Source organism: Pseudophryne corroboree, chromosome 9 (genome assembly GCF_028390025.1).
Source record: "Pseudophryne corroboree isolate aPseCor3 chromosome 9, aPseCor3.hap2, whole genome shotgun sequence".
NCBI classification, from domain to species: Eukaryota; Metazoa; Chordata; class Amphibia; order Anura; family Myobatrachidae; genus Pseudophryne; species Pseudophryne corroboree.
This window is the reverse complement of record NC_086452.1, coordinates 42,420,854-42,444,979: the sequence shown is the minus strand read 5'-3', so window position 1 is coordinate 42,444,979 and position 24,126 is coordinate 42,420,854. Positions and strand designations below refer to the sequence as shown.

The 24,126-nt window shown below is 45.6% G+C and overlaps 1 protein-coding gene across 1 annotated transcript in view; it reads right to left on the bottom strand.

Annotated features, from left to right (window-relative positions):
* LOC134958707 (FRAS1-related extracellular matrix protein 1-like) overlaps positions 1-24,126 on the bottom strand; it is a 364,054-nt gene that overhangs the window by 308,106 nt on the left and 31,822 nt on the right. Inside the window, exons 2-3 of the mRNA XM_063941462.1 lie at positions 10,641-10,919; positions 2,669-2,763 (exon numbers count right to left, since the gene is read on the bottom strand). Of these exons, the coding sequence (XP_063797532.1) occupies positions 2,669-2,763; positions 10,641-10,919 (374 nt within the window). The remainder of the gene's footprint in view (positions 1-2,668; positions 2,764-10,640; positions 10,920-24,126) is intronic.

Here is a 24,126-nt window from a genome sequence, read left to right as displayed (position 1 = left end):
ACAATGGCAAATTATACTGGCGAAATGCGTGAAAATTTTGTAGCAAGTGTGGAACAAAGCCAATAATTTCCATGACAGTTTTGAAAAAGTAGCATTATCTCTATTCAGCGCAAAAGATGTATTTATCAGGGCTCAAACCTCAATCTGAAGTCCGGTTCATTGCAGTACTATACCTCTGAAAATTCTGTTTAATACTATGGAACTGATTTTTCAAAAAGTTGTATCATATAGAATGAGTTTTATCATATAGAATGATTGGCTCCTGCCGATCAGACCCTAACTGTCATGGGTTTGAAAAATGACAGTTGGGAGCTGATTGGCTGGAGCCCCATTTATCATATGCAACGAGTTTTAACACTCATTTCATATGATTAATAGAAATAAATCAACCCCTAACTATGATAAAACGTTGCAATTTGTAAATTTGTCAGTTATAACGGTCTGCTTTTATTACGAAACCACTGCACTTCTGTATACTAGGTAATAACTGGAGAAATCCTATTTATCATTCCCCACTTTATGAAGTGCCTCAGTCACTGACTAAAATCTCTGAAGCTCTTCAATAGAGCCCTCCAGAGATGTGAGCTGGGTTTTAGCTTCAAGTTACTGCCGGGGATTACAGGGGGAGGCCTCCTATTTGCACTGCGGCGCCAACGGGGGGCATGTTATGTTGAGGAGTTGCCCAATTTTGGACTCAGCAGAAATGTCCACTAACATACACTGGTTTAATAAAACACAGTTCTCCTTAAACGTCCCCAGTGGAAAACGGAGACCGATTTCACACACACACACACACACACACACACACACACACACACACACACACACACACACACACACACACACACACACACACACACACACACACACACACACACAGTGTCCTACTATATATTTAGGAAACACCTTTTTTTTTCTAAACCTTTAACATTAGTGGGTCATAAAAGGCTTCAACAGATTTAACAGTGTGGATGAAATAGCAGCGTCACAAGCAGAGCAATTCAGAGCCGGTCTCTTGGGCAACTGCCTGGAGGAAATTAAACAGCTTTGATAGAACGGAAATACTCTTATTTAAACATCCTGCAGCAGCATTAAAGTGAGAGAGGTTTCCCCGACTACACAAACAATTAACCTTTTTTTTTTTTTTTTTACAACTTCTACCAGCAAGAGTTGACATTTTTATATCATTTGACATTAAATGGATTGTAAACACTAGTTCTCCGTAAGATCATGTTTTCCAGCTATTATTGAACTGTTCGACCACAAATCCCATCCAGGCTCCAGTATCCTCTGCAGTTCGATGCAGGTTAATCGGTGTGCCCGATTTTGTCCAAAGTGGGTATGTCTACCAGAGGCAATCAGCTTGGACCAACCAGGTCATCTTGGTGAGAAGTTCCTGACTCTGTCACTGTGCCATGAGACACTCAGACCCCTTGGACCTTGTTATGGCCTCCATCTTCATTACCATGGCTGTTGAAATTTTATTCCAGTATTGGCAAATATTAAAAAAAAATGTAATTGAGCAACCTATCTATATACTGGTTTGCCCAGTGGGAGACAATGGAAGCCAATGGATAAAACAATGGATGTTTGCTAGCTAAGTCATGGGGTGATGAAGTGAGCCAAGTTTGACCACAAATTAGAGGCACCAAAAAGGATATCTGGGATGCCATATATATAGTCCTAATTGACCTGAGTGTCAAATACATAGGCAAGAGGAAGTAAGTAGACTTTGAAGTCCTCATCATCTGGTGCAACATAGGATTTGCCATGACCACCTAAAAATAAAGTATGACTAGTGGGAGGTTTATTGATTTGATGGGTGGTGGTGGTGGTGGTGGTGGGGAAGGGGGGTTGCATTGGCTCCACAGCTAAATAAAATACACTCGGACATGATGGAACAATACAACAGGATATGGTGAACCTTAAGTGTCAAGCCTTTATTTCGAGGTGGCCATTGCTTGTTATATATTTAATAGTAGTAGTCATCATCCACTTGATAACATACACATAGAAATATTGTAGGTACATACACTAGCTAGTATACAGACTGTAGTGGACACATATATTTACTTTCATTAATGTGACCAGCAGTACGCTAATCACAGCTAATATTTGGTTGCTATGGGCGACAGCATATTGGTCTATGTGCATCATCTAAGCCACAGGTTCTCAAACTCGGTCCTCAGGACCCCACACGGTGCATATTTTGCAGGTCTCCTCACAGAATTGCAAGTGAAATAATTAGCTCCACCTGCGGACCTTTTCAAATGTGTCAGTGAGTAATTAATATACCTGTGCACCTGCTGGGATACCTGTAAAACATGCTCTGTGTGGGGTCCTGAAGACCGAGTTTGAGAACCACTGATCTAAGCCATAGGTTCTCAAACTCGGTCCTCAGGACCCCACACAGTGCATGTTTTGCAGCTAACCCAGCAGCTGCACAGGTGTATTCATTACTCACTGACACATTTTAAAAAGTCCACAGGTGGAGCTAATTATTTCACTTGTGATTCTGTGAGGAGACCTGCAAAACATGCACTGTGTGGGGTCCTCAGGACCAAGTTTGAGAACCTGTGATCTAAGCCAATAAATATTCCCAAAGATTGAAGAATAGAAATCTGTTTGTGGACAGAGATACGTATTAGAGAGATGTTCACACATTTACCTGTACACTCTGAGCATCACGTGGTCCACATCTAACATTGGTGAGCCATTGTGCGAGTATTTGACTTCGTCTGGTAGGAAGCGACAGTCAAATCCCTGCAAAAAAATTTAGGTAGATAAAAACTCACCAACACAGGCAGAACATTTCCAGGTCATGCTCACTGCAGTCTAGGCAGGATGAGAGCTCTACAGGACAACATCGTGAACTGACCACTGAACAACGGTCTGTTGTGTTCTAAATAACCTCCTAAAGGTGTAGACCACGGGATCCGGTCTGAAGATCGACAGTGTCTAGGTCGACAATGTTTAGGTCGACCACTATAGGTCGACAGTCACTAGGTCGACATTGATGGAAGGTCGACAGGGTTTCTAGGTCGACATGTGCTAGGTCGACAGGTCTAAAGGTCGACATGAGTTTTTCACAGTTTGTTTGTTTTTTGGATTTTTTCATACTTAACGATCCACGTGGACTACGATTGGAACGGTAAAGTGTGCCGAGCGAAGCGGTAGCGGAGCGAAGGCACCATGCCCGAAGCATGGCGAGCGAAGCGAGCCATGCGAGGGGACGCGGTGCACTAATTTGGGATCCCGGTCACTCTACGAAGAAAACGACACCAAAAAAAAAAAAAATCCTCATGTCGGCCTTTAGACCTGTCGACCTAGCACATGTCGACCTAGAAACCCTGTCGACCTTCCATCCATGTCGACCTAGTGACTGTCGACCTATAGTGGTCGACCTAAACATTGTCGACCTAGACACTGTTGATTTGATGAACCACACCCGTAGACCACTGTGTAATAACCACACATTCAGAAAAACCTTTCTAGGCATGAACGCTGAAAGCCAAATGCAGGGATTCACAGAGTCTGTGTATTCTTTGTGTAGCATTGACCTCATGACCACGTTCTTTGGGTATATTATATACAAGATATTAGTGAGTGATGTTTTTGTTGGACGTTCTAACAAAATGAATTGGCCCCACTTGAAATGTCACATTGTCAATGTACCACCATGTACCCCAAAGAGTTAAATGATAGTAGTAATTGGCTCCAGTCATTTTAATATATTTTTTTTTAAAGATTTTACCTGAAATGTGCAGGATAAGTTTTGGACCATGGGCGCCCAAATAACTTTGACACTGCTACTAGCATTCCTGGGTCAAACTGGAATTCAACAGGGTGACCAGCCCTACTCAAACTCCACTCTGAGGTTATGCCTCTCCAAGACCAAGACTAAGGGGTCTATTTACTAAGCTATGGATGGAGATAAAGTGGACGGAGATAACGCACCATCCAATCACCTCCTAACTGCCATGTCACAGGCTGTGTTTGAAAAAATAAGAATTTACTTACCGATAATTCTATTTCTCGTAGTCCGTAGTGGATGCTGGGAACTCCGTAAGGACCATGGGGAATAGCGGCTCCGCAGGAGACTGGGCACAAAAGTAAAGCTTTAGGACTACCTGGTGTGCACTGGCTCCTCCCCCTATGACCCTCCTCCAAGCCTCAGTTAGGATACTGTGCCCGGACGAGCGTACACAATAAGGAAGGATTTTGAATCCCGGGTAAGACTCATACCAGCCACACCAATCACACCGTACAACCTGTGATCTGAACCCAGTTAACAGCATGATAACAGAGGAGCCTCTGGAAAGATGGCTCACAACAACAATAACCCGATTTAGTTAACAATAACTATATACAAGTATTGCAGACAATCCGCACTTGGGATGGGCGCCCAGCATCCACTACGGACTACGAGAAATAGAATTATCGGTAAGTAAATTCTTATTTTCTCTGACGTCCTAGTGGATGCTGGGAACTCCGTAAGGACCATGGGGATTATACCAAAGCTCTCAAACGGGCGGGAGAGTGCGGATGACTCTGCAGCACCGAATGAGAGAACTCCAGGTCCTCCTCAGCCAGGGTATCAAATTTGTAGAATTTAGCAAACGTGTTTGCCCCTGACCAAGTAGCTGCTCGGCAAAGTTGTAAAGCCGAGACCCCTCGGGCAGCCGCCCAAGATGAGCCCACCTTCCTTGTGGAATGGGCTTTTACAGATTTAGGCTGTGGCAGGCCTGCCACAGAATGTGCAAGCTGAATTGTACTACAAATCCCACGAGCAATAGTCTGCTTAGAAGCAGGAGCACCCAGCTTGTTGGGTGCATACAGGATAAACAGGGAGTCAGATTTTCTGACTCCAGCCGTCCTGGAAACATATATTTTCAGGGCCCTGACAACGTCCAGCAACTTGGAGTCCTCCAAGTCCCTAGTAGCCGCAGGCACCACAATAGGCTGGTTCAGGTGAAACGCTGAAACCACCTTAGGGAGAAATTGTGGACGAGTCCTCAATTCTGCCCTGTCCGTATGAAAAATCAGGTAAGGGCTTTTATAAGATAAAGCCGCCAATTCTGACACGCGCCTGGCCGAAGCCAGGGCCAACAGCATGACCACTTTCCATGTGAGATATTTCAAATCCACAGATTTAAGCGGTTCAAACCAATGTGATTTTAGGAACCCCAAAACTACATTGAGATCCCAAGGTGCCACTGGAGGCACAAAAGGAGGCTGTATATGCAGCACCCCCTTGACAAACGTCTGAACTTCAGGAACTGAAGCCAGTTCTTTCTGGAAGAAAATCGACAGGGCCGAAATCTGAACCTTAATGGATCCTAATTTTAGGCCCATAGACACTCCTGTTTGCAGGAAATGCAGGAATCGACCCAGTTGAAATTCCTCCGTTGGGGCCTTCCTGGCCTCGCACCACGCAACATATTTCCGCCAAATGCGGTGATAATGCTTTGCGGTCACATCCTTCCTGGCTTTGATCAGGGTAGGAATGACTTCTTCCGGAATGCCTTTTTCCTTCAGGATCCGGCGTTCAACCGCCATGCCGTCAAACGCAGCCGCGGTAAGTCTTGGAACAGACAGGGTCCTTGCTGGAGCAGGTCCCTTCTTAGAGGTAGAGGCCACGGGTCCTCTGTGAGCATCTCTTGAAGTTCCGGGTACCAAGTCCTTCTTGGCCAATCCGGAGCCACGGGTATAGTTCTTACTCCTCTCCGTCTTATAATTCTCAGTACCTTGGGTATGAGAGGCAGAGGAGGGAAACACATACACTGACTGGTACACCCATGGTGTTACCAGAGCGTCCACAGCTATTGCCTGAGGGTCCCTTGACCTGGCGCAATACCTGTCCAATTTTTTGTTGAGGCGGGACGCCATCATGTCCACCTTTGGTTTTTTCCAACGGTTTACAATCATGTGGAAGACTTCTGGGTGAAGTCCCCACTCTCCCGGGTGGAGGTCGTGCCTGCTGAGGAAGTCTGCTTCCCAGTTGTCCACTCCCGGAATGTACACTGCTGACAGTGCTATCACATGATTTTCCGCCCAGCGAAGAATCCTTGCAGCTTCTGCCATTGCCCTCCTGCTTCTTGTGCCGCCCTGTCTGTTCACGTGGGCGACTGCCGTGATGTTGTCCGACTGGATCAGCACCGGCTGACCTTGAAGCAGAGGTCTTGCTTGGCTTAGGGCATTGTAAATGGCCCTCAGCTCCAGGATATTTATGTGAAGTGATGTCTCCAGGCTTGACCACAAGCCCTGGAAATTTCTTCCCTGTGTGACTGCTCCCCAGCCTTGCAGGCTGGCATCCGTGGTCACCAGGACCCAGTCCTGAATGCCGAATCTGCGGCCCTCTAGAAGATGAGCACTCTGCAACCACCACAGGAGAGACACCCTTGTCTTTGGTGACAGGGTTATCCGCTGATGCATCTGAAGATGCGATCCGGACCATTTGTCCAGCAGGTCCCACTGGAAAGTTCTTGCGTGGAATCTGCCGAAAGGGATTGCTTCGTAGGAAGCCACCATTTTTCCCAGGACCCTTGTGCATTGATGCACTGACACTTGGCCTGGTTTTAGGAGGTTTCTGACTAGTTCGGATAACTCCCTGGCTTTCTCCTCCGGGAGAAACACCTTTTTCTGGACTGTGTCCAGGATCATCCCTAGGAATAGAAGACGTGTCGTCGGGATCAGCTGCGATTTTGGAATATTGAGAATCCAACCGTGCTGCCGCAACACTACTTGAGATAGTGCTACCCCGACTACCAATTGTTCCCTGGATCTTGCCCTTATCAGGAGATCGTCCAAGTACGGGATAACTAAAACTCCCTTCCTTCGAAGGAGTATCATCATTTCGGCCATTACCTTGGTAAAGACCCGGGGTGCCGTGGACAAACCAAACGGCAGCGTCTGAAACTGATAGTGACAGTTCTGTACCACAAACCTGAGGTATCCTTGGTGAGAAGGGTAAATTGGGACATGGAGGTAAGCCTCCTTGATGTCCAAAGACACCATATAATCCCCTTCTTCCAAGTTCGCAATCACCGCTCTGAGTGACTCCATCTTGAATTTGAACCTGTGTATGTAAGTGTTCAAGGATTTCAGATTTAAAATAGGTCTCACCGAGCCGTCCGGCTTCGGTACCACAAACAGCGTGGAATAATACCCCTGTCCCTGTTGCAGGAGGGGTATCTTGATTATCACCTGCTGGGAATACAGCTTGTGAATGGCTTCCAATACCGCCTCCCTGTCGGAGGGAGACGTCGGTAAAGCAGACTTTAGGGGAGTGCCTGAGTCCGCTTGTAAAGCCCCAGCGTCATGCTGAGGACTTGGCAGAAAACGGGAGAGGGCTTCTGTTCCTGGGAACTGGCTGTTTGCTGCAGCCTTTTTCCTCTCCCTCTGCCACGGGGCAGAAATGAGGAGCCTTTTGCCCGCTTGCCCTTATGGGGCCGAAAGGACTGCGCCTGATAATACGGCGTCTTCTTATGTTGAGAGGCTACCTGGGGTAAAAATGTGGATTTCCCAGCAGTTGCCGTGGCCACCAGGTCTGATAGACCTACCCCAAATAACGCCTCCCCTTTGTAAGGCAATACTTCCATATGCCTTTTGGAATCAGCATCACCTGACCACTGCCTCGTCCATAACCCTCTTCTGGCAGAAATGGACAGCGCACTTACTCTTGATGCCAGTCGGCAAATATCCCTCTGTGCATCACGCATATATAGAAATGCATCTTTCAAATGCTCTATAGTCAGTAATATACTGTCCCTATCTAGGGTATCAATATTGTCAGTCAGGGAATCCGACCAAGCCACCCCAGCACTGCACATCCAGGCTGAGGCGATTGCTGGTCGCAGTATAACACCCGTGTGAGTGTATATACATTTTAGGATATTCTCCTGCTTTCTGTCAGCAGGTTCCTTAAGGGCGGCCCTATCAGGAGACGGTAGTGCCACCTGTTTTGACAAACGTGTGAGCGCTTTATCCACCTTAGGGGGTGTTTCCCAACGTGCCCTATCCTCTGGCGGGAAGGGGTATGATGCTAATAACCTTTTAGGAATTATCAGTTTTTTATCGGGGGAAACCCACGCTTCATCACACACTTCATTTAATTCCTCAGATGCAGGAAAAACTACATGCAGTTTTTTCTCACCAAACATAATACCCTTTTTAGTGGTACTTGTATTATCAGAAATATGTAAAACATTTTTCATAGCATCAATCATGTAACGTGTGGCCCTACTGGAAGTCACATTCGTCTCTTCATCGTCGACACTGGAGTCAGTATCTGTGTCGGCGTCTGTATCTGCCATCTGAGGTAACAGGCGTTTTAGAGCCCCTGATGGCTTTTGAGACGCCTAGACAGGCACGAGCTGAGTAGCCGGCTGTCTCATGTCATCAACCGTCTTTTGTAAAGAGCTGACACTGTCACGTAATTCCTTCCATAAGCTCAGCCACTCAGGTGTCGACTCCCTAGGGGGTGACATCTCCATTACAGGCAATTACTCCGCCTCCACACCATTTTCCTCCTCATACATGTCGACACAATCGTACCGACACACAGCACACGCACAGGGAATGCTCTGATAGAGGACAGGACCCCACTAGCCCTTTGGGGAGACAGAGGGAGAGTATGCCAGCACACACCAGAGCGCTATATATATACAGGGATAACCTTATAGAAGTGTTTTTCCCCTTATAGCTGCTGTTTTATTTATACTGCGCCTAATTAGTGCCCCCCTCTCTTTTTTTACCCTTTTCTGTAGTGCAGGACTGCAGGGGAGAGTCAGGGAGACGTCCTTCCAGCGAAGCTGTGAGGGAAAATGGCGCCCGTGTGCTGAGGAGATAGGCTCCGCCCCCTTCTCGGCGGACTTTTCTCCCGCTTTTTGCTGTATTCTGGCAGGGGTTAAAATACATCCATATAGCCCTGGGGGTTATATGTGATGTATTTTTGCCAGCCAAGGTGTTTTTATTGCTGCTCAGGGCGCCCCCCCCCAGCGCCCTGCACCCTCAGTGACCGGAGTGTGAAGTGTGCCTGAGGAGCAATGGCGCACAGCTGCAGTGCTGTGCGCTACCTTGGTGAAGACTGATGTCTTCTGCCGCCGATTTTCCGGACCTCTTCTTGCTTCTGGCTCTGTAAGGGGGCCGGCGGCGCGGCTCTGGGACCGGACTCCGAGGCTGGGCCTGTGGTGTTCGGTCCCTCTGGAGCTAATGGTGTCCAGTAGCCAAGAAGCCCAAGCTGGCTGCAAGCAGGCAGGTTCGCTTCTTCTCCCCTTAGTCCCTCGATGCAGTGAGCCTGTTGCCAGCAGGTCTCACTGAAAATAAAAAACCTAAAACTAAACTTTTACTAAGAAACTCAGGAGAGCCTCCTAGAATGCACCCTTCTCGGCCGGGCACAAAAATCTAACTGAGGCTTGGAGGAGGGTCATAGGGGGAGGAGCCAGTGCACACCAGGTAGTCCTAAAGCTTTACTTTTGTGCCCAGTTTCCTGCGGAGCCGCTATTCCCCATGGTCCTTACGGAGTTCCCAGCATCCACTAGGACGTCAGAGAAATAACAGTTAGGAGGTGATTGACTGGTGCTTTATCTATGGCCACTTTATCTCCACCCAAGGCTTAGTAAGTAGACCCATAAAACTTGCTGCAAACCAACCACTCTCCTTAATGCTCGTTGACAGGATTGGCTAGAGCGGGAAGTACCACAGTATTTATAGGACCTTCAATGAGACTCAACTGAGCATACCAACTCAAATATTACTAGAGCGGAAGGATTCTACCAGTGAGTCAAGAACCCACAGGGTCCAGGAAGCTCTATCTGGGATTAAGGTCAAGTATACAACACTTTCAGTTGTTAACCACTGCTTGTGAAGGTTCTAAAACAATGGCACCGTGACACAAGGGGCACCAAGTCTAACAAACATAGTTGTGTGATACTGTGCTAGAGCAGTCACAACGGAGACACAAAATAATGGACTACAGGCATTTTATAAACTGTATCTGGGAATGTTATTTCTAAGGAAACTTGTAATTTAGGCTTAACGGTCCTATCTAGAAGATAGAGAAAACGGTTAACTTCATATTGCAATAAAAACATCACGCAGGGCCCTCTCACCTCTATGTCTGTCATTACCCAGTCTTGTTTTGTTACTCTTTTGTATAGCGCACCAGAATATGCTGGTGATCTATAAGTAGCTGTTAATAAATAATTGTAGATGGGAATTCTGACCTTCCAGTATTGCAACTCAGTTTATGTTCAGATTAAGGCTGGACATAAACCATCGATGTTTAGCAAACATTTATGGTTTGCTTCAGATGGTTGATGTTTTGCCATTAAGGGGGAGTTCCGTCCCTTAGCCCTTAGTGATCACCTCCAAACAGTCACTTCCTGCCAATCACTTCATCATGAGAACCTCATTGCGAGAGAGATTGCAGTGGCATCTTGGTGCATGCACAATTAGATCGCAGTACATGCACAGTCTGACGATAATCACTCCGTTGCATGAACATCGGCCACTGCGTACAAACATGAATTAGGCCCCATGGACCGTGAACCATTCACTGTCCATCCCTAGTTCCGATATTACCACCCTGTTTGATTATGATGAGGTTCTACAGAAAATAAATCCAACAGGCTACCTACCTGAGGAGACAGAGTCCCTACTCTTTGGGTCATCGGCTCATTTATAACCACTTCAACTTTACATAAATCTTTATTTTGTGGGATGGTAAAGCTCAACTCGTTCTCGGTGATATAAACAGATTGGCCTCTTCCCACACTGACGGCTCTGTTGTTCAGAACAAGGCTGGAGGCTATCACCGAATCCTGGGTCCATACACAGAGCAGCACAGCCACCTTCAGAAGGTCTCCGGCAGAGGTCATCGCTAGCAACTTTTTCAGTTGTGAAGAGATTTTATATTCCTAAAAGGAGAAAAAATAGCTATAAGACTTCTGAAGTAAATTACACAATCGTTATCCAATGGTTATCCTGCATTTTGAGTGCTTTCTCCTAACGATATCCTGACATCTCTATATACAACTACAGTATGTGAGAAAATCATTGTTCAACCAACTTGGCTAGAAATTGTATCTTGTGACAAAAGATTGGTGTCAATTTACAAAATCTTATTGAATGAGATTTAGGGGGAGATTGATCAAACTATCTAAAGAAGACAAGTGGATTTTCACGGTTGTAAATATAATTGAGTGTTAAAAATCTGGTAAATCTATAGAGCTATAAATGTGAGACGTCTTAATGTAAGTAAATATTAATCCATGGTTCTTGGCGTTACCCGAGGAGCACCCGTAGCAGATATGGTAACAAGTAACAGGACCATTTTTTGTAGTTTATTAAATTCTACACACTGGAGGTGCAATCCACATTTTGATCCGATTATCCGTTTGGGCGTTATTGTTCACGCAACGCAAGTCACGCATCGGTAATGATGTCATTATGTCAATCCCCATTTCATCCCATTAGGTGGTTTTTTTAAAAATTCTAAATACATAGTTTTCCTATTTCCCACCGAAGAATACCTATGTTACATTTCAGCTTCCTAACATTTTGGGAAGTAAGAGAATTAGGGGGACATTTACTAAGCAGTGATAAGAGCGGAGAAGTGAGCCAGTGGAGAAGTTGTACATGGTAACCAATCAGCAGCTCTGTATAATTTTATATGATGCAAATTATAGATGTTACTTCAGTGCTGATTGGTTACCATGGGCAACTTCTCCACTGGCTCACTTCTTTGCTCTTATCACTGCTTAGTAAATGTCCCCCTTAGTGATGAGTCAGTGAGTGAGGGCTTTTCGCATTTATATATACAGATGAGTACCAAAGAAACAGTGGCAACATGGAAATTCACAATACCCAGGGGGAGATGTATCAAGTCTTCAAGAGAGAGAAAGTGGAGATGTCTATACTGTAGTAACCAATTAGCTTCTTCTGTCATTTTATAGCCTGTGCTAGATAAATGACAGCTAGACGATGATTGGTTGCATCTATGTGTATCTCCGAGCGATTCTGAGTATCCCATAATGACAAGGGGGACCCTATTTTGTGGTCTCTCTGTTATAGTGTCACCAGCCAAGCCTGGCATAGCACGCGGAGCTGAATTAAGTGGGGTTGGGGGTTCAGTACCCTGGGCCCCCCTCTCTCAGGGAGCCCCCTTCTCTTAAATACATGTGCAGTGCAAGGACTTTCCAGCTGAAGAAGAGAAGGGAATGCACCTGTCCATTGCACTAGCTGAGCAGCCTGCCTCTCCCTGTCTTGCCCTACCGATGACTGACAGCTGATGTCACGGGAGGTGGGGCTTTAGGTCAGCGGCACTAGGAGGTGGATCTTAAGGTCATCAGTACCAGGAGGTGGGGCTTAATGTCAGATGTGCATGAAGGATAAAATCTGGATGGAGCTTTAACCTACAGTAGCACAGCCAGGTAGTATTTATTTATTTATTACCAGTTATTTATATAGCGCACACATATTCCGCAGCGCTGTACAGAGAATATTTGGCCATTCACATCAGTCCCTGACCCAGTGGAGCTTACAATCTATATTCCCTATCATATGTACACACACACACACATTCACGCTAGGGTTAAATTTTGTTGGGAGCCAATTAACCTACCAGTATATTTTGGATTGTGGGAGGAAACCGGAGTACCCGGAGGAAACCGCAAGCACAGGGAGAATATACAAACTCCACACAGTTGGGGCCATGGTGGGAATCGAACCCATGACCTCAGTGCTGTGAGGCAGTAACGCTAACCATTACACCATCCGTGCTGCCCGTACACAGTTTTCCTTTTCCCCATATCATTATTTCTCAGTCCTCTATCTGTTCCTCACTGTGTGCACTTTGGGGCAGGTGTAGGGAACATGCCAGTTTCTAGGGCATGCCGTTCAGCAACTGCATCCTCAGACGCAGATTCACTGGCCTAGGCAGCTTAGTTCCAGTGGCCATTCCGCGTCCCAATTTGTTCTCTTTAGGGCACCCCAGTTCAGTTTTAAGTGCCCCGGGACCCCAAAGGCTTAATTCAGGTCTGATACAAGAAAAAGAGTTGTGAGTGCGCTTTCAACGGCGGCCGGTATAGGAGGGGTCAGCCCCTGTAATAAGTAAGCCTAAAGATAAAAGATATACTGGTGCCGGCTGTTACCCCAATAAGGGACGATAAGTCAATTAAAATAAAAATGACAACAATTTATTATATATACATTAAAAGATGAATAAAAAGTTGTCACAAGTGTAAACTAGCTTCACACTACTGACCACCAGCACTGCATCTACTCGTGACCTTTCTGGTAAAAATTGGACTCTTTGCCTCCATTGGACCTTTACAAGTGTTACACCATTGGGACCCGAAACATTCCCCTGCTGCTATTTGGATCTCCACCCGCAATTGAGATTCTTTGGGGACTGCATCTGCAAGGATCGGGTAATATCAACAGGATGCAATCAATTTACCGACAATCAAAATCTCGACGGTCGAAATCCAGAGAGCAATTGACCGACGGTCAAAATCCAGATAAGGTCAAAATCCCGACATGGACAAAATACCGACATTTAAAATACCGACAATGTCAAAATACCGTCATGTGAAATGTCGGCAGGTTAAAATGCCGACATGAGTTTTTCATGCTTTTTGCTTTGAAACCGACTTGTTCATACTTTACCATCCCCAGTGGACCTGGATGGGAAATATAATAGTGTGCCGAGCGCAGCGCGGCACCGTGCCCGAAGCATGGCGAGCGCAGCGAGCCATGCGAGGGGACGCGACACACTTATATGGTGTCCATGTTGACCTATGTCGACATACACACAAAAAACAATGAAAAACTCATATCGGCATTTTGGCCTGTCGGCATTTTACATGTCGGTATTTTGACCTTGTCGGTATTTTAAATGTCGGTACTTTGTCCATGTCGGGATTTTGACCTTGTTGGGATTTTGACCGTCGGTCAATTGCTGTCAGGATTTCGACCGTCGGGATTTTGATTGGAGGTATTTCATACTGGTCCCAATATCAACACCTGTAAGTGAACTGATGGCTACACTGAGGAATGAGCCCCAACGAGATATTGCGCACAGCATACAATTCGAGTTATATCCAAGTGGTCATCGCCATTTTGAATATTTTTCTCTGTCAATATTCCAGCATAAACAGAGAATTGTGACAACTTTTGATTCATCCTTTAATGTATATATAATAAATTGTTGTCATTTTTATTTTAATTGACTTATCGTCCCTTATTGGGGTAACAGCCGGCGCCAGTATATCTTTTATCTTTAGGCTTAATTCAGGTCTGATTGCATGGTGCTGATTGCCGCATTGAAGGGGTACACCAGACTGTCCCTCTGTGTCAGCAATAACCAGCCCAGACTAGAGCTGGTTAGTTGGGGCAGGGAAATTCAGTACTATTTATTGATTTATTAATGTATTTATGTATATTGTGGCAGCAGAGATACTTTGCCACCTGTAAGCTACACACAGGGTCCTGGGGGTGGATGGGAAGTGTGGATGGACCGGGTTCCCATCCATTTGGCCCAGACCAGGTCTTATAGGCTTCTTAGCCCAAGAAGCTGCTTCATCAGCCAGCACCTGGGTGCTGGGTTTAAAGCAGAGTCTCTCCCATGAGTCAGGGCTCCTGAAGGCAGTTAGTGTCCAGGTGATAGGCCTGCTAGGGACAATGGGACCCGGAGGGCTGAGCCACTAGTTTCAGGATGCCGGGACCAGAAGGGTTCCTTATTAAGTAAGAGGGAGTGAGGCAGGGCCTAACCTCCCTGGTAGTTTATACTAAAGACAGTGATCTTTGTTTTATATATATCTTTGTTTTTGAGCTACCTGAATAAAAGGTATTTGTTGTTTTTGCACAAGCCTGGAGTCGGTCGTTGATGGATTTTTGTAGCAGAGCACATTCTGTTACAATATGTTTATTTATTTTAAACCGTAAAGATACAGCTCTCTCACCCACCCTGCTCCCCTCTTTCCCAGACCCTTCTCTTCCACACACCTTTCTCTCCCCCGCCCCACACTATCTCTCTCATCCAATTTACCCCCACATCCCCTCCCCCCACCCTTTTACTCTTTCACCCGCTTTCATATAGGGAAGCCGTCAACCATCAATGGTTTGCCACCGATGGCTGATGGTTTTGCCATTGATGGCGGAGATCTGCGAATGATCAGTCGATGCAGCAGGTATGGCCATCGACTGTGCAAACCATTGATGGTTTTCAGCAAAGGTTGTATGCCCTCGATGGTTAATCATTCGATGCCATCATTCGATGGGGCCATTCGATGCCATCCCCACTTTAATATTGTCTACTCACTAATAATTCAATAAGGGCTTCCCCTGCTACAGGCAAGTATATAACAGACACATATATGTCCGTATACAAATCAGAAAGACGTTTGCTATCGGCGCTAACAATAATATACTGCAAATCTGTCTGCAAGTAGTAAATAAAACATTTTTTTTAATATATTTTTTATCTAAACATTTAAATTTGCAGTTCATTGTCAGGGGACCCCAGTACTCTGCAAGTCTGTTCAGGGGCTGATAGCTCGGCTGGTCCTAGATCCCTGGTGCGAACTGATGATAATGATGACTGGTGGCAGCAGAAGATTGACTAAATACACCTAAATCCCTTTCAATTATACTAATATTCTAATAATAATAATGCTGCTCAGATCTATGTACACAATTACAGTGAAATGAGCGATCAGTCAGCAGCAATAAAACATGTTTCCTAGTCAGATTGTAAAGGGGAAGCTACTGATATGTATATTATTCTGTACTTAAAAACATAAGTTAAAAGATCTTGGGATTTTTGGGTGTTAGCAATTAGGTATTTAGGGACTGGTTCATATTTTTAAGTAAAACAAGAAAGCAAGCAAGCAACTGGGCATAACCATGTACAGTGCCGGTGGGGCAGATGTAACATGTGCAGAGAGAGTTAGATTTGGGTGTGGTGTGTTCAAATAGAAATCTAAATTGCAGTGTAGAAATTAAGCAGCCAATATTTACCCTGCACAGAAACAATATAACCCACCCAAATCTAACTCTCTCTGCACATTTTACATCTGCCCCCCCCCCCCCCCCCCCCCCCCCTGCAGTGCAACATGATTGTGCCCATTAGTGTGCTTTTTTTGGACCTGAATAACACCCTTAGAGTGTTAGCTACGAAATTTTTGGAATGGGTCCGAAGATACAATCTTGATTTTATATATTCATCCCTAATTAGGGTTAAAGTCAGCATAAAAACATCCTAAGGCCCGGGTAAAGTCACATAGGTCCTGTACATTACGGGTAGCAAAGTGTTGCTGAAACTCTGCTTCTAGAACGCCTTTTTAAACTGCTGTGAGTTGAAGCCCTGAGATAAGAATCCTCACAAGTGAGAGAGTCGGCTCTGCATCCTCCGCAGCTCCCAAGACACAAGCAATTATGGAATAATTCAGACAGAGTTACATTATCAGCTGGAATGGAAAACAAGTGCATCCTCTGTTGGCACGCGCTACCAGCCCCTGTCCCGGACGCTGAATTTCACTGGAAATATGGACTAATTACTTATTTATCGCGAGCCGGTACCACAGCTCCCTGGTTTTCCGTTTTTTTCCTTACTGAAGTTTGATGTAGTGTTAGTAATTGATCTCCAGAACCCCCCAAGCCTACTTATTGAACGCTGCACAGATTAATTATTTATTGCAACCTATTTGCTTCGATGAGTCACGTCTTAAAATGTATAAAAGGATTGAGATTTAAAAAACATTTTTTAACAAGTGGCGCGCTGAGAAATCAGTCACACCTCTCTCCTATAACTGCGGTTTATCGTCCATCTAATAACGAAGAACCACAAATCTGGCCTATGGTATACTACAGCAACTCTCAATTAATAATAGGATTGACTTTGCAATGACTGAAAACGCCATCAGGCAGAGGGGTCGTCTGATGGTTTGAAATGCAAATTAGATTAAACCTCAACATTTTTAAAGGGGAAACTCTACATTTAGACATCCCGAGGTTATGCTGAGTTCAATGCAAATCAACCGTAATTACAAACGTGTTGCGTGCACAGAACTAAGGGCCTAATTCAGCATTGAACGCTGAAGTGCGGAAATCGCTATTCGGAGGATTTCCGCACTTCTGCTCATGCGCAAAGACTTAGATTGTGATTGCACATGATCGCAATCTATGTCCCGGCAGGGGGGGGGCGGCATTGAGGCATTTTGGATGCGGCGACGTGGCGTTGGGGGGGTTTTGCGGTCCGGACAATGGAGGCAAGTCCGGACCGTTTGCGGGGGCGGGCTGCGGCAGCTGTGCGACGTCACATGCAGCCGCTGCAACCCAAAACATAGCGGTGCAGCAAATCCCTTTGCAGCTAGGCAAAACTACAACTCAAGCTGAATTGGGCCCTAAATGCGGATAGTACAGTATACTGTGTTGTATCCATCTCTGTGCTGGACCGCCCCTATCTATGCACTTGGATTTATAATCAGCGTGCAGTTGCAGCAGCCTTAATCTTGGTGTAAGAGAACCATTTTAGAACAGTTATACTGATGTGTAATCCCTGCCTAGCCTAGAAGTGCACCAACACGCCCTCACTAAACTTTGCCAATTTGTAGACACCCCAATAACACCCAAATTACGCCTCCTCCACCCACAAGTGGAGATGTAACTGAGTTACATATTCTTGGCTCCTTAGCTTGCGCGGTGCAAAGACCCGTCCGCAAAACCGACTTGCAATAAACCCTGAATCAACATCCTTGCCTCCGAAACAGATTTGTTTTCTTTTAGTTGTCTCCAGATATTGATAATTAGTTTGTTTTGCAGATATAACTGCAGCAAAAGTACACATTGAAGTGTCTCCATCGTATAATTCACTGGCATAAAAAAATAAATAGGTCTGGAAAATACAAGTATTAAAGGCGGAGATTCCCGTAAAATATTTGTAAACGTTTTTGTGCTTTTTTAAAATAAAAAATAAGATCAAAGATAACTAGAACCTACAGCGGTAAAGCAACGCATCTGATTGTCCCGGCCAACCCTGTTTGTTAATCCAGCACTGATGATCACATTAGTACAAATAGCTGAAAATGTGTTCAGTGCCAATTACTGGACTCGCACCCCTAAACTCATCACCCCCCCAGGACAGGTGCCTCTTCTAGCTACATCTTGTCCTGGCTCAGATAGAGAACCTTGGTTCTCTGCATTAATATCCCTTTAAATCCTAAATCTGTCCTCCAGCCTTTCCAAGCCAAACACTAATCAGTAATAAAGTTAAAATAAGCTCTTCATTTGTCAGGTATTGTAAATATAGTTCTTGACCAGTGTTCAAAAGCTTCGCTGATTGCGGCCTTGTTTTACGAGTAGCAGCCTCACTGTGCAGCGAAGGGTCAGATTAATGGATAAATAAATATGCCTTACTTTACTTGTTTTACTGCCTCAGCCTCTCTCCCTGTGAGCCAATTAATTGCTTGTCATCTTAATATTACTTTATCGGTTATGTCTCTGTATCCTACCAAAATGCTTCACTTGCACTTCGCTGCGCCTTTCAGAGCCAAGATGGCAGCATGTTCTTTGGCTCCGTGTCCAAGGCACAATAAAAATGATTGGGGCTAATGAAATTATTTGCCATCTTCTTTGCCAAGTTCCGCGCGGAGCTTTAACTTATGGTTGTTCAATGCAAAACAGAAATGTCCATTAAGTGGAATCAAAATAAATTATTTTCCAAAACTAAGGTAAGCATTGCGGTATATCACAGACAAAGTGGCTGTATATTGAACTAGCTCATAAATCGCCAATGGCAGTGAGGACTGTAAACTAAACTTAAACCATGAGCAACAACACTTCCTGACCTTAACATATATTAAAGACCATATATTAGTGAGCTAGATAAACATTCTTGCAACAACTGATGTGTTTTATATTTATCTAAGCTGCATCCAATACTCGATCTGTGCCATCATTTAGAGAAAGCGGCTATTGCTTAGGGAGGTGGTGCCTCTCTGTTGTGCAGCAGTAAGAGGGCGTAGCTTGAGTCATTGGCTAGCATATCTCCAAGGTAAAAGCACTGCTCTGTAATGGCTTCTAATTGGTGGATTCATGGACAGAGGCGGGGCCAGTGATGTCACTTTAAAAACTGTTATAATCTGCTTTGCATTATGTTTCTTGTACCAATTCCTATTAGGCAGGGTACGCCTTGACTTTAGCAAATCTTGGCTTGACTTCAGGGTATACTTTGGTGAATCTTGGCTTGACTTCAGGGTACACTTTGACCATGGCGAATTATGTCTTGGCTTCATGGTACACATTGACCTTGGCGAATCTTGGCTTGACTTCAGGGTACACCTTGACCTTGGCAAAACTTGGCCTGACTTCAGGGTACACCTTGACCTTGGCGAATCTTGGCTTGACTTTAGGGTACACTTTGGCAATCTTCGCTTGACATTAGGGTACACCTTGACCTTGGCGAATCTTGGCTTGACTTTAGGGTACACCTTGGCAAATCTTCGCTTGACTTTAGGGTACACCTTGACCTTGGCGAATCTTGGCTTGACTTTAGGGTACACCTTGGCAAATCTGTGCTTGACTTTAGGGTACATCTTGATCTTGGCGAATCTTTGCTTGACTTTAGGGTACACCTTGGCAAATCTTGGCTTGACTTTAGGGTACACCTTGACCTTGGCGAATCTTTGCTTGACCTTAGGGTACACCTTGGCGAATCTTGGCTTGACTTCAGGGTACACCATGACGAATCTTGGCTTGACTGCAGGGTGCGCCTTGACCTTGGTGAATAAATATTTGGTGCTGGCTGTGCAGTGCACATGAGCTGCTGGGGGTCCCACCCCCTGCACCTATTCAATAAGCGTACCTTCTGCTGCGGTTGCCTGCAACACAGTCGAATTTCTGGGAAAATGGCACTGGCGCCATTTTCCTGGTCATAAGCACATGCAGGGTAGACTCTGTCACTTAGCCAGGCTCCTCATACGCCAGCATGCGGGTGTTGCCCACTCGGACACTGCACATGGGCTGATTTTGGCAGCACATAGCAATTGTGCCATCACTGCCAGGTGAAAGAACATCCTGTGCTGTCAATGACGATAAAAGAGAAGATGTATCATACCTTGGAGAGAGGTAAAGTGGAGAGCTATATAAAGTACCAACCAGTCAGCTCTTAACTGTCACATGGGTCTATGGGGTATATGTTCTAAGCCTTGGAGAAAGATAAATTGGATGGAGATAAAGTGCCAGCCAACCAGCTCCTGTCATTTTTCAAACACAGCCTGTAACACGACAGTTAGGAGCTGATTGGCTGGTACTTTATCTCCGTCCACTTTATCTCTCTCCAAGGCTAAACCCAGGTACACACTGGATGATGTGTACCCAGCCGATATGTCAACCTGACATATCGGATCCTGGATAAACATCACAACGATGTAATGAAAGATGGAATGATCCCTTGTTCCGACATTCATTAAACTACACGGCGCCACTAGCAATATCGTCCCGTTGGCCATGCAGCATTACCGACTGGGCGACGTTGCTAGCGACCGCGGGAATGTGCAGATTGTGGGTATACACCAGACAATCCTGCCAATATGTAATTTCGATTTGGCCAGAAACAACATATTGTGCCGACATTGTCTCAGTGTGTACCCAGCTCAAATACATAGACCCCGTAGTCTGTAAAATGACAGTTATGAGCCGACTGACTAGTATTTTATCTCTCTCCACTTTATATCTCTTCAAGGATTAATACATCTCCCCCTATGTGTGGTTACCTAAATGGAAGTGGGTGTGCCAATACCTCCAAACTCCGCAACGTAATGCAATCACTGCTTGGGCGCAACTCTCCACTTGCATTAAACAAAATAGCGGAGGTGAGACATACAGTACCTGCTATGCGATCGCTTGTGCAGCCCTGCTATGCTTAAAAATGTTCCTGCAAAACAAGACCAGCCCTGGACATACTTACCCTGTGCGACGGATCCAGCTATGAAGGTCCCGGTTCTGACGTCAGACATCCGCCCTCCGTTCGCCTGGACACGCCTGCAGTCTTCTTACCACTCCCCGAAAACGGCCTCCAATGTGAGTATCCGCTGCGGACCGCCTCTCCGCTGTCAATCTTCTTTACGTCCAGCGCTGCATCTTTTCTTCACGCTGGGCGCTCCGTTGCCTGGCGATGTCTGTCGCCGGGCAACGGCACGCGCGCGCAATGTTCACGCTGCGCATGCGCAGTTCTGACCCGTTCTCACCGCAGCAAACAACCGCTGCGTGCGAACGGGTCAGAATGACCCCCAAAGTCCTGAAAGTAGGGAACAAAACTACAGTAGAAACGCTGCATGCTACGTCCCAATCCCGAGGGGCAAGTAAGTCTCATTGCCCCTTCCCATCCATTTGTCTGGACAGCTACTGTAAGTTTGAAATTATTCTAATCTGAGCTCTCACATTAGAACAAATTTCAAGTTCCAAATGTACAGTATATCTTCTTTTCATCTCGGTCATCAGGAGATATGAAGGACAGAGTGGAAAGGAGAGCGGGGCATTGCTGGATTGTGCCATGTGTACCAGGTTGGAAGGGTACTGTGTATGATCACTGGGGAAGGGGTGGGGGTGCCATGATGGTGCTAGTTGGGGAGACTGTGGAGCTTCCCCCTAATTCAGGTGTCTCCCGAAAAATTGTTGGGGAGTAGGAAACAGTGTTTACAACATACTCTCCCCCTCCCCCACTAGTGCCCTGCAAAAAAATGAGTGACAGTGCATTATGAGCCATCTTATTTCCAGTAGAAAGATAACATTAGAAAGCTTATGGAGGCAATGTATATATGCTAGCTAGAATCTGATTGGTTCCCCATTCCTCCGCCCTTTAGAAAGTTTGATACATTTCCCACATGTTCTCTTTTAAAGGGGAAAGAAATTCTCATCTACATTGCAACATTTAAAGCAATTGTCCCCGGTAGCCGCGAGGGGTCCCTGACCAAAGAAGGCGTCCCGGTATTGGATACCAGCACCACGCAATAGGCTCATGTCCCACACTGGAACATCCCCTTTGGCCAGACACCACTTGCCACTACCCGTGACATAATAATACATAATAATTTTAATTTATTGCCCCCTGGTGTTATCTTTGCTTATCATTGACGTAGAGTCCACTTTAAGATTTTACATGATTGAATCAATCCGGATAGCAATCCCTTGTATTGGACATTGCGATAGAATCCAAATAATGATTCTATTTAAAAAAAAAAACTAAAAACAAGAAAACAAATAAGAATTGCTGATTGCCAAAAAAAAACTTCCATCCGATTTGCAGCTTCCAGCAGTTACATTGTGATTACTTGGAGGACAGAACAATTAATGGCCCCGTATCAATTATTTGCAGCAGCTGATAACCATTTGCACAACACACATCTGTGCAGCTGATGTCATGAAACACAAATCTGGAATAAAACTATTACTTTCAGTAACGTATGTTTGGAAAGCAGCAAAGTCCCATCTCTGGTTTTAATCTTCTATAGATGATCATATTTTGCAGCCTCCCAATAGTGCTCTATACACAATAAACAGCTACATGTAATAGCACTATGCAATTGGAACTGTCTGTGAATTATAGTAAAAGTTGATTATATACAGTACATACCTCCCAACATGACCCTTCCCAGAAGGGACAGAATGCTCTGCTCCTGGACTTCCCTCTTAATGTATGATTGCCCTCACTTGTGGTGGAACACCTTTCTTATCCATTAACCTGTTCTACACAGGTGACGGCAATCATACACCAAGAGAAAAGTCCAGAAGCAGAGCATTGTGTCCCTCCTGGAGAGGGTCATGTTGGGAGGTACGTATATATGAACTCTGGTACAGAGGTCATCTGACACCTGTCAGTTCCTCTCAAGGTATGGGGACTTTTCCATATACATGTGGGATTGTTATTGTAGCTCTTTTGTAAAAGACACCTTATATTTTCATACCTCCCAGTCCCAACACGACCCTCTCCAGGAGGGACACAATGCTCTGCTTCTGGACTTTTCTCTTAAGGCCCGTACACACTGGTCGATATATCGGCCGTTCTCTTGAACGGCCGATATATCGCGGGACCGTCGGCCAGTGTGTACGGCCGATACGTCTGTGAACTCCGTCGTTCACAGACGTATCGCGTCGGCCGCGCAGCACAGCCGACGGACAATATATCTACCGATATATTGGCGCATCGCTGTGTGTGTACGGGGCGGTCGGCCGACCGCCCGTACACATGCTGCGGCGGCCGGCGGTGTACACACGCCCGCCCAGTTCATGACGTCAGTCCCCGACGGATCGCGCAGTGTGTATGCACAGCACACTGCTCGATCCGTCCATAGATATATCTGCAGATCAATTGATCTGCAGATATATCTACTAGTGTGTACCCACCTTAAGTGTATGATTGCCAGCACCTGTTTTGAACAGGTTAATGTATAAAAAAAGGTGTTTCAGCACAGGTGAGGGCAATCATTTATTATGATTGAAGTGCAGGAGCAGAGCATTCTGTCCCTCCTGGAGAGGGTCATGTTGGGAGGTATGTATTTTAGTGCGCTGTTTTAATGAAGACAAATTGCCCGTGGCCTATGAGGTCAGCTGCCCACCATTACAACCGCTGACCTGGCAGGCCGGACCAATGGCCACTGTCCTACAAAGATAGGAGACTCCTTGTTTCGAAATGAAAAACTAAAAAGTTAAATTAGAAAAAAAGCTTAAAATTATAATCTAAATCCTGTTACTTCCAATCTTAACCCAAGACTCAAATTTGAACTTTATACTGTAATGGGCCCTACACACTGGCAGATCCGCCGCCGAGCTGCCCGACGGCGGATACGGACGACGGGCGACCTGGCGGCGGGAGGGGGCAGTGACGGGGGGAGTGAAGTTTCTTCACTCCCCCCGTCACCTGCTCCATAGCAGTGCAGGCAAATATGGACGAGATCGTCCATATTGGCCTGCATGCACAAGCGACGGGGCACCAGCGAGAGGCCGCGCATCGTTCATCGCTGGTGCCTCCACACTGAAAGATATGAACGGTATCTGGTTCATTAATGAACGAGGTCGTTCATATCTTTCAGTATTCTCGCCCAGTGTGTAAATGATGACTCCAGA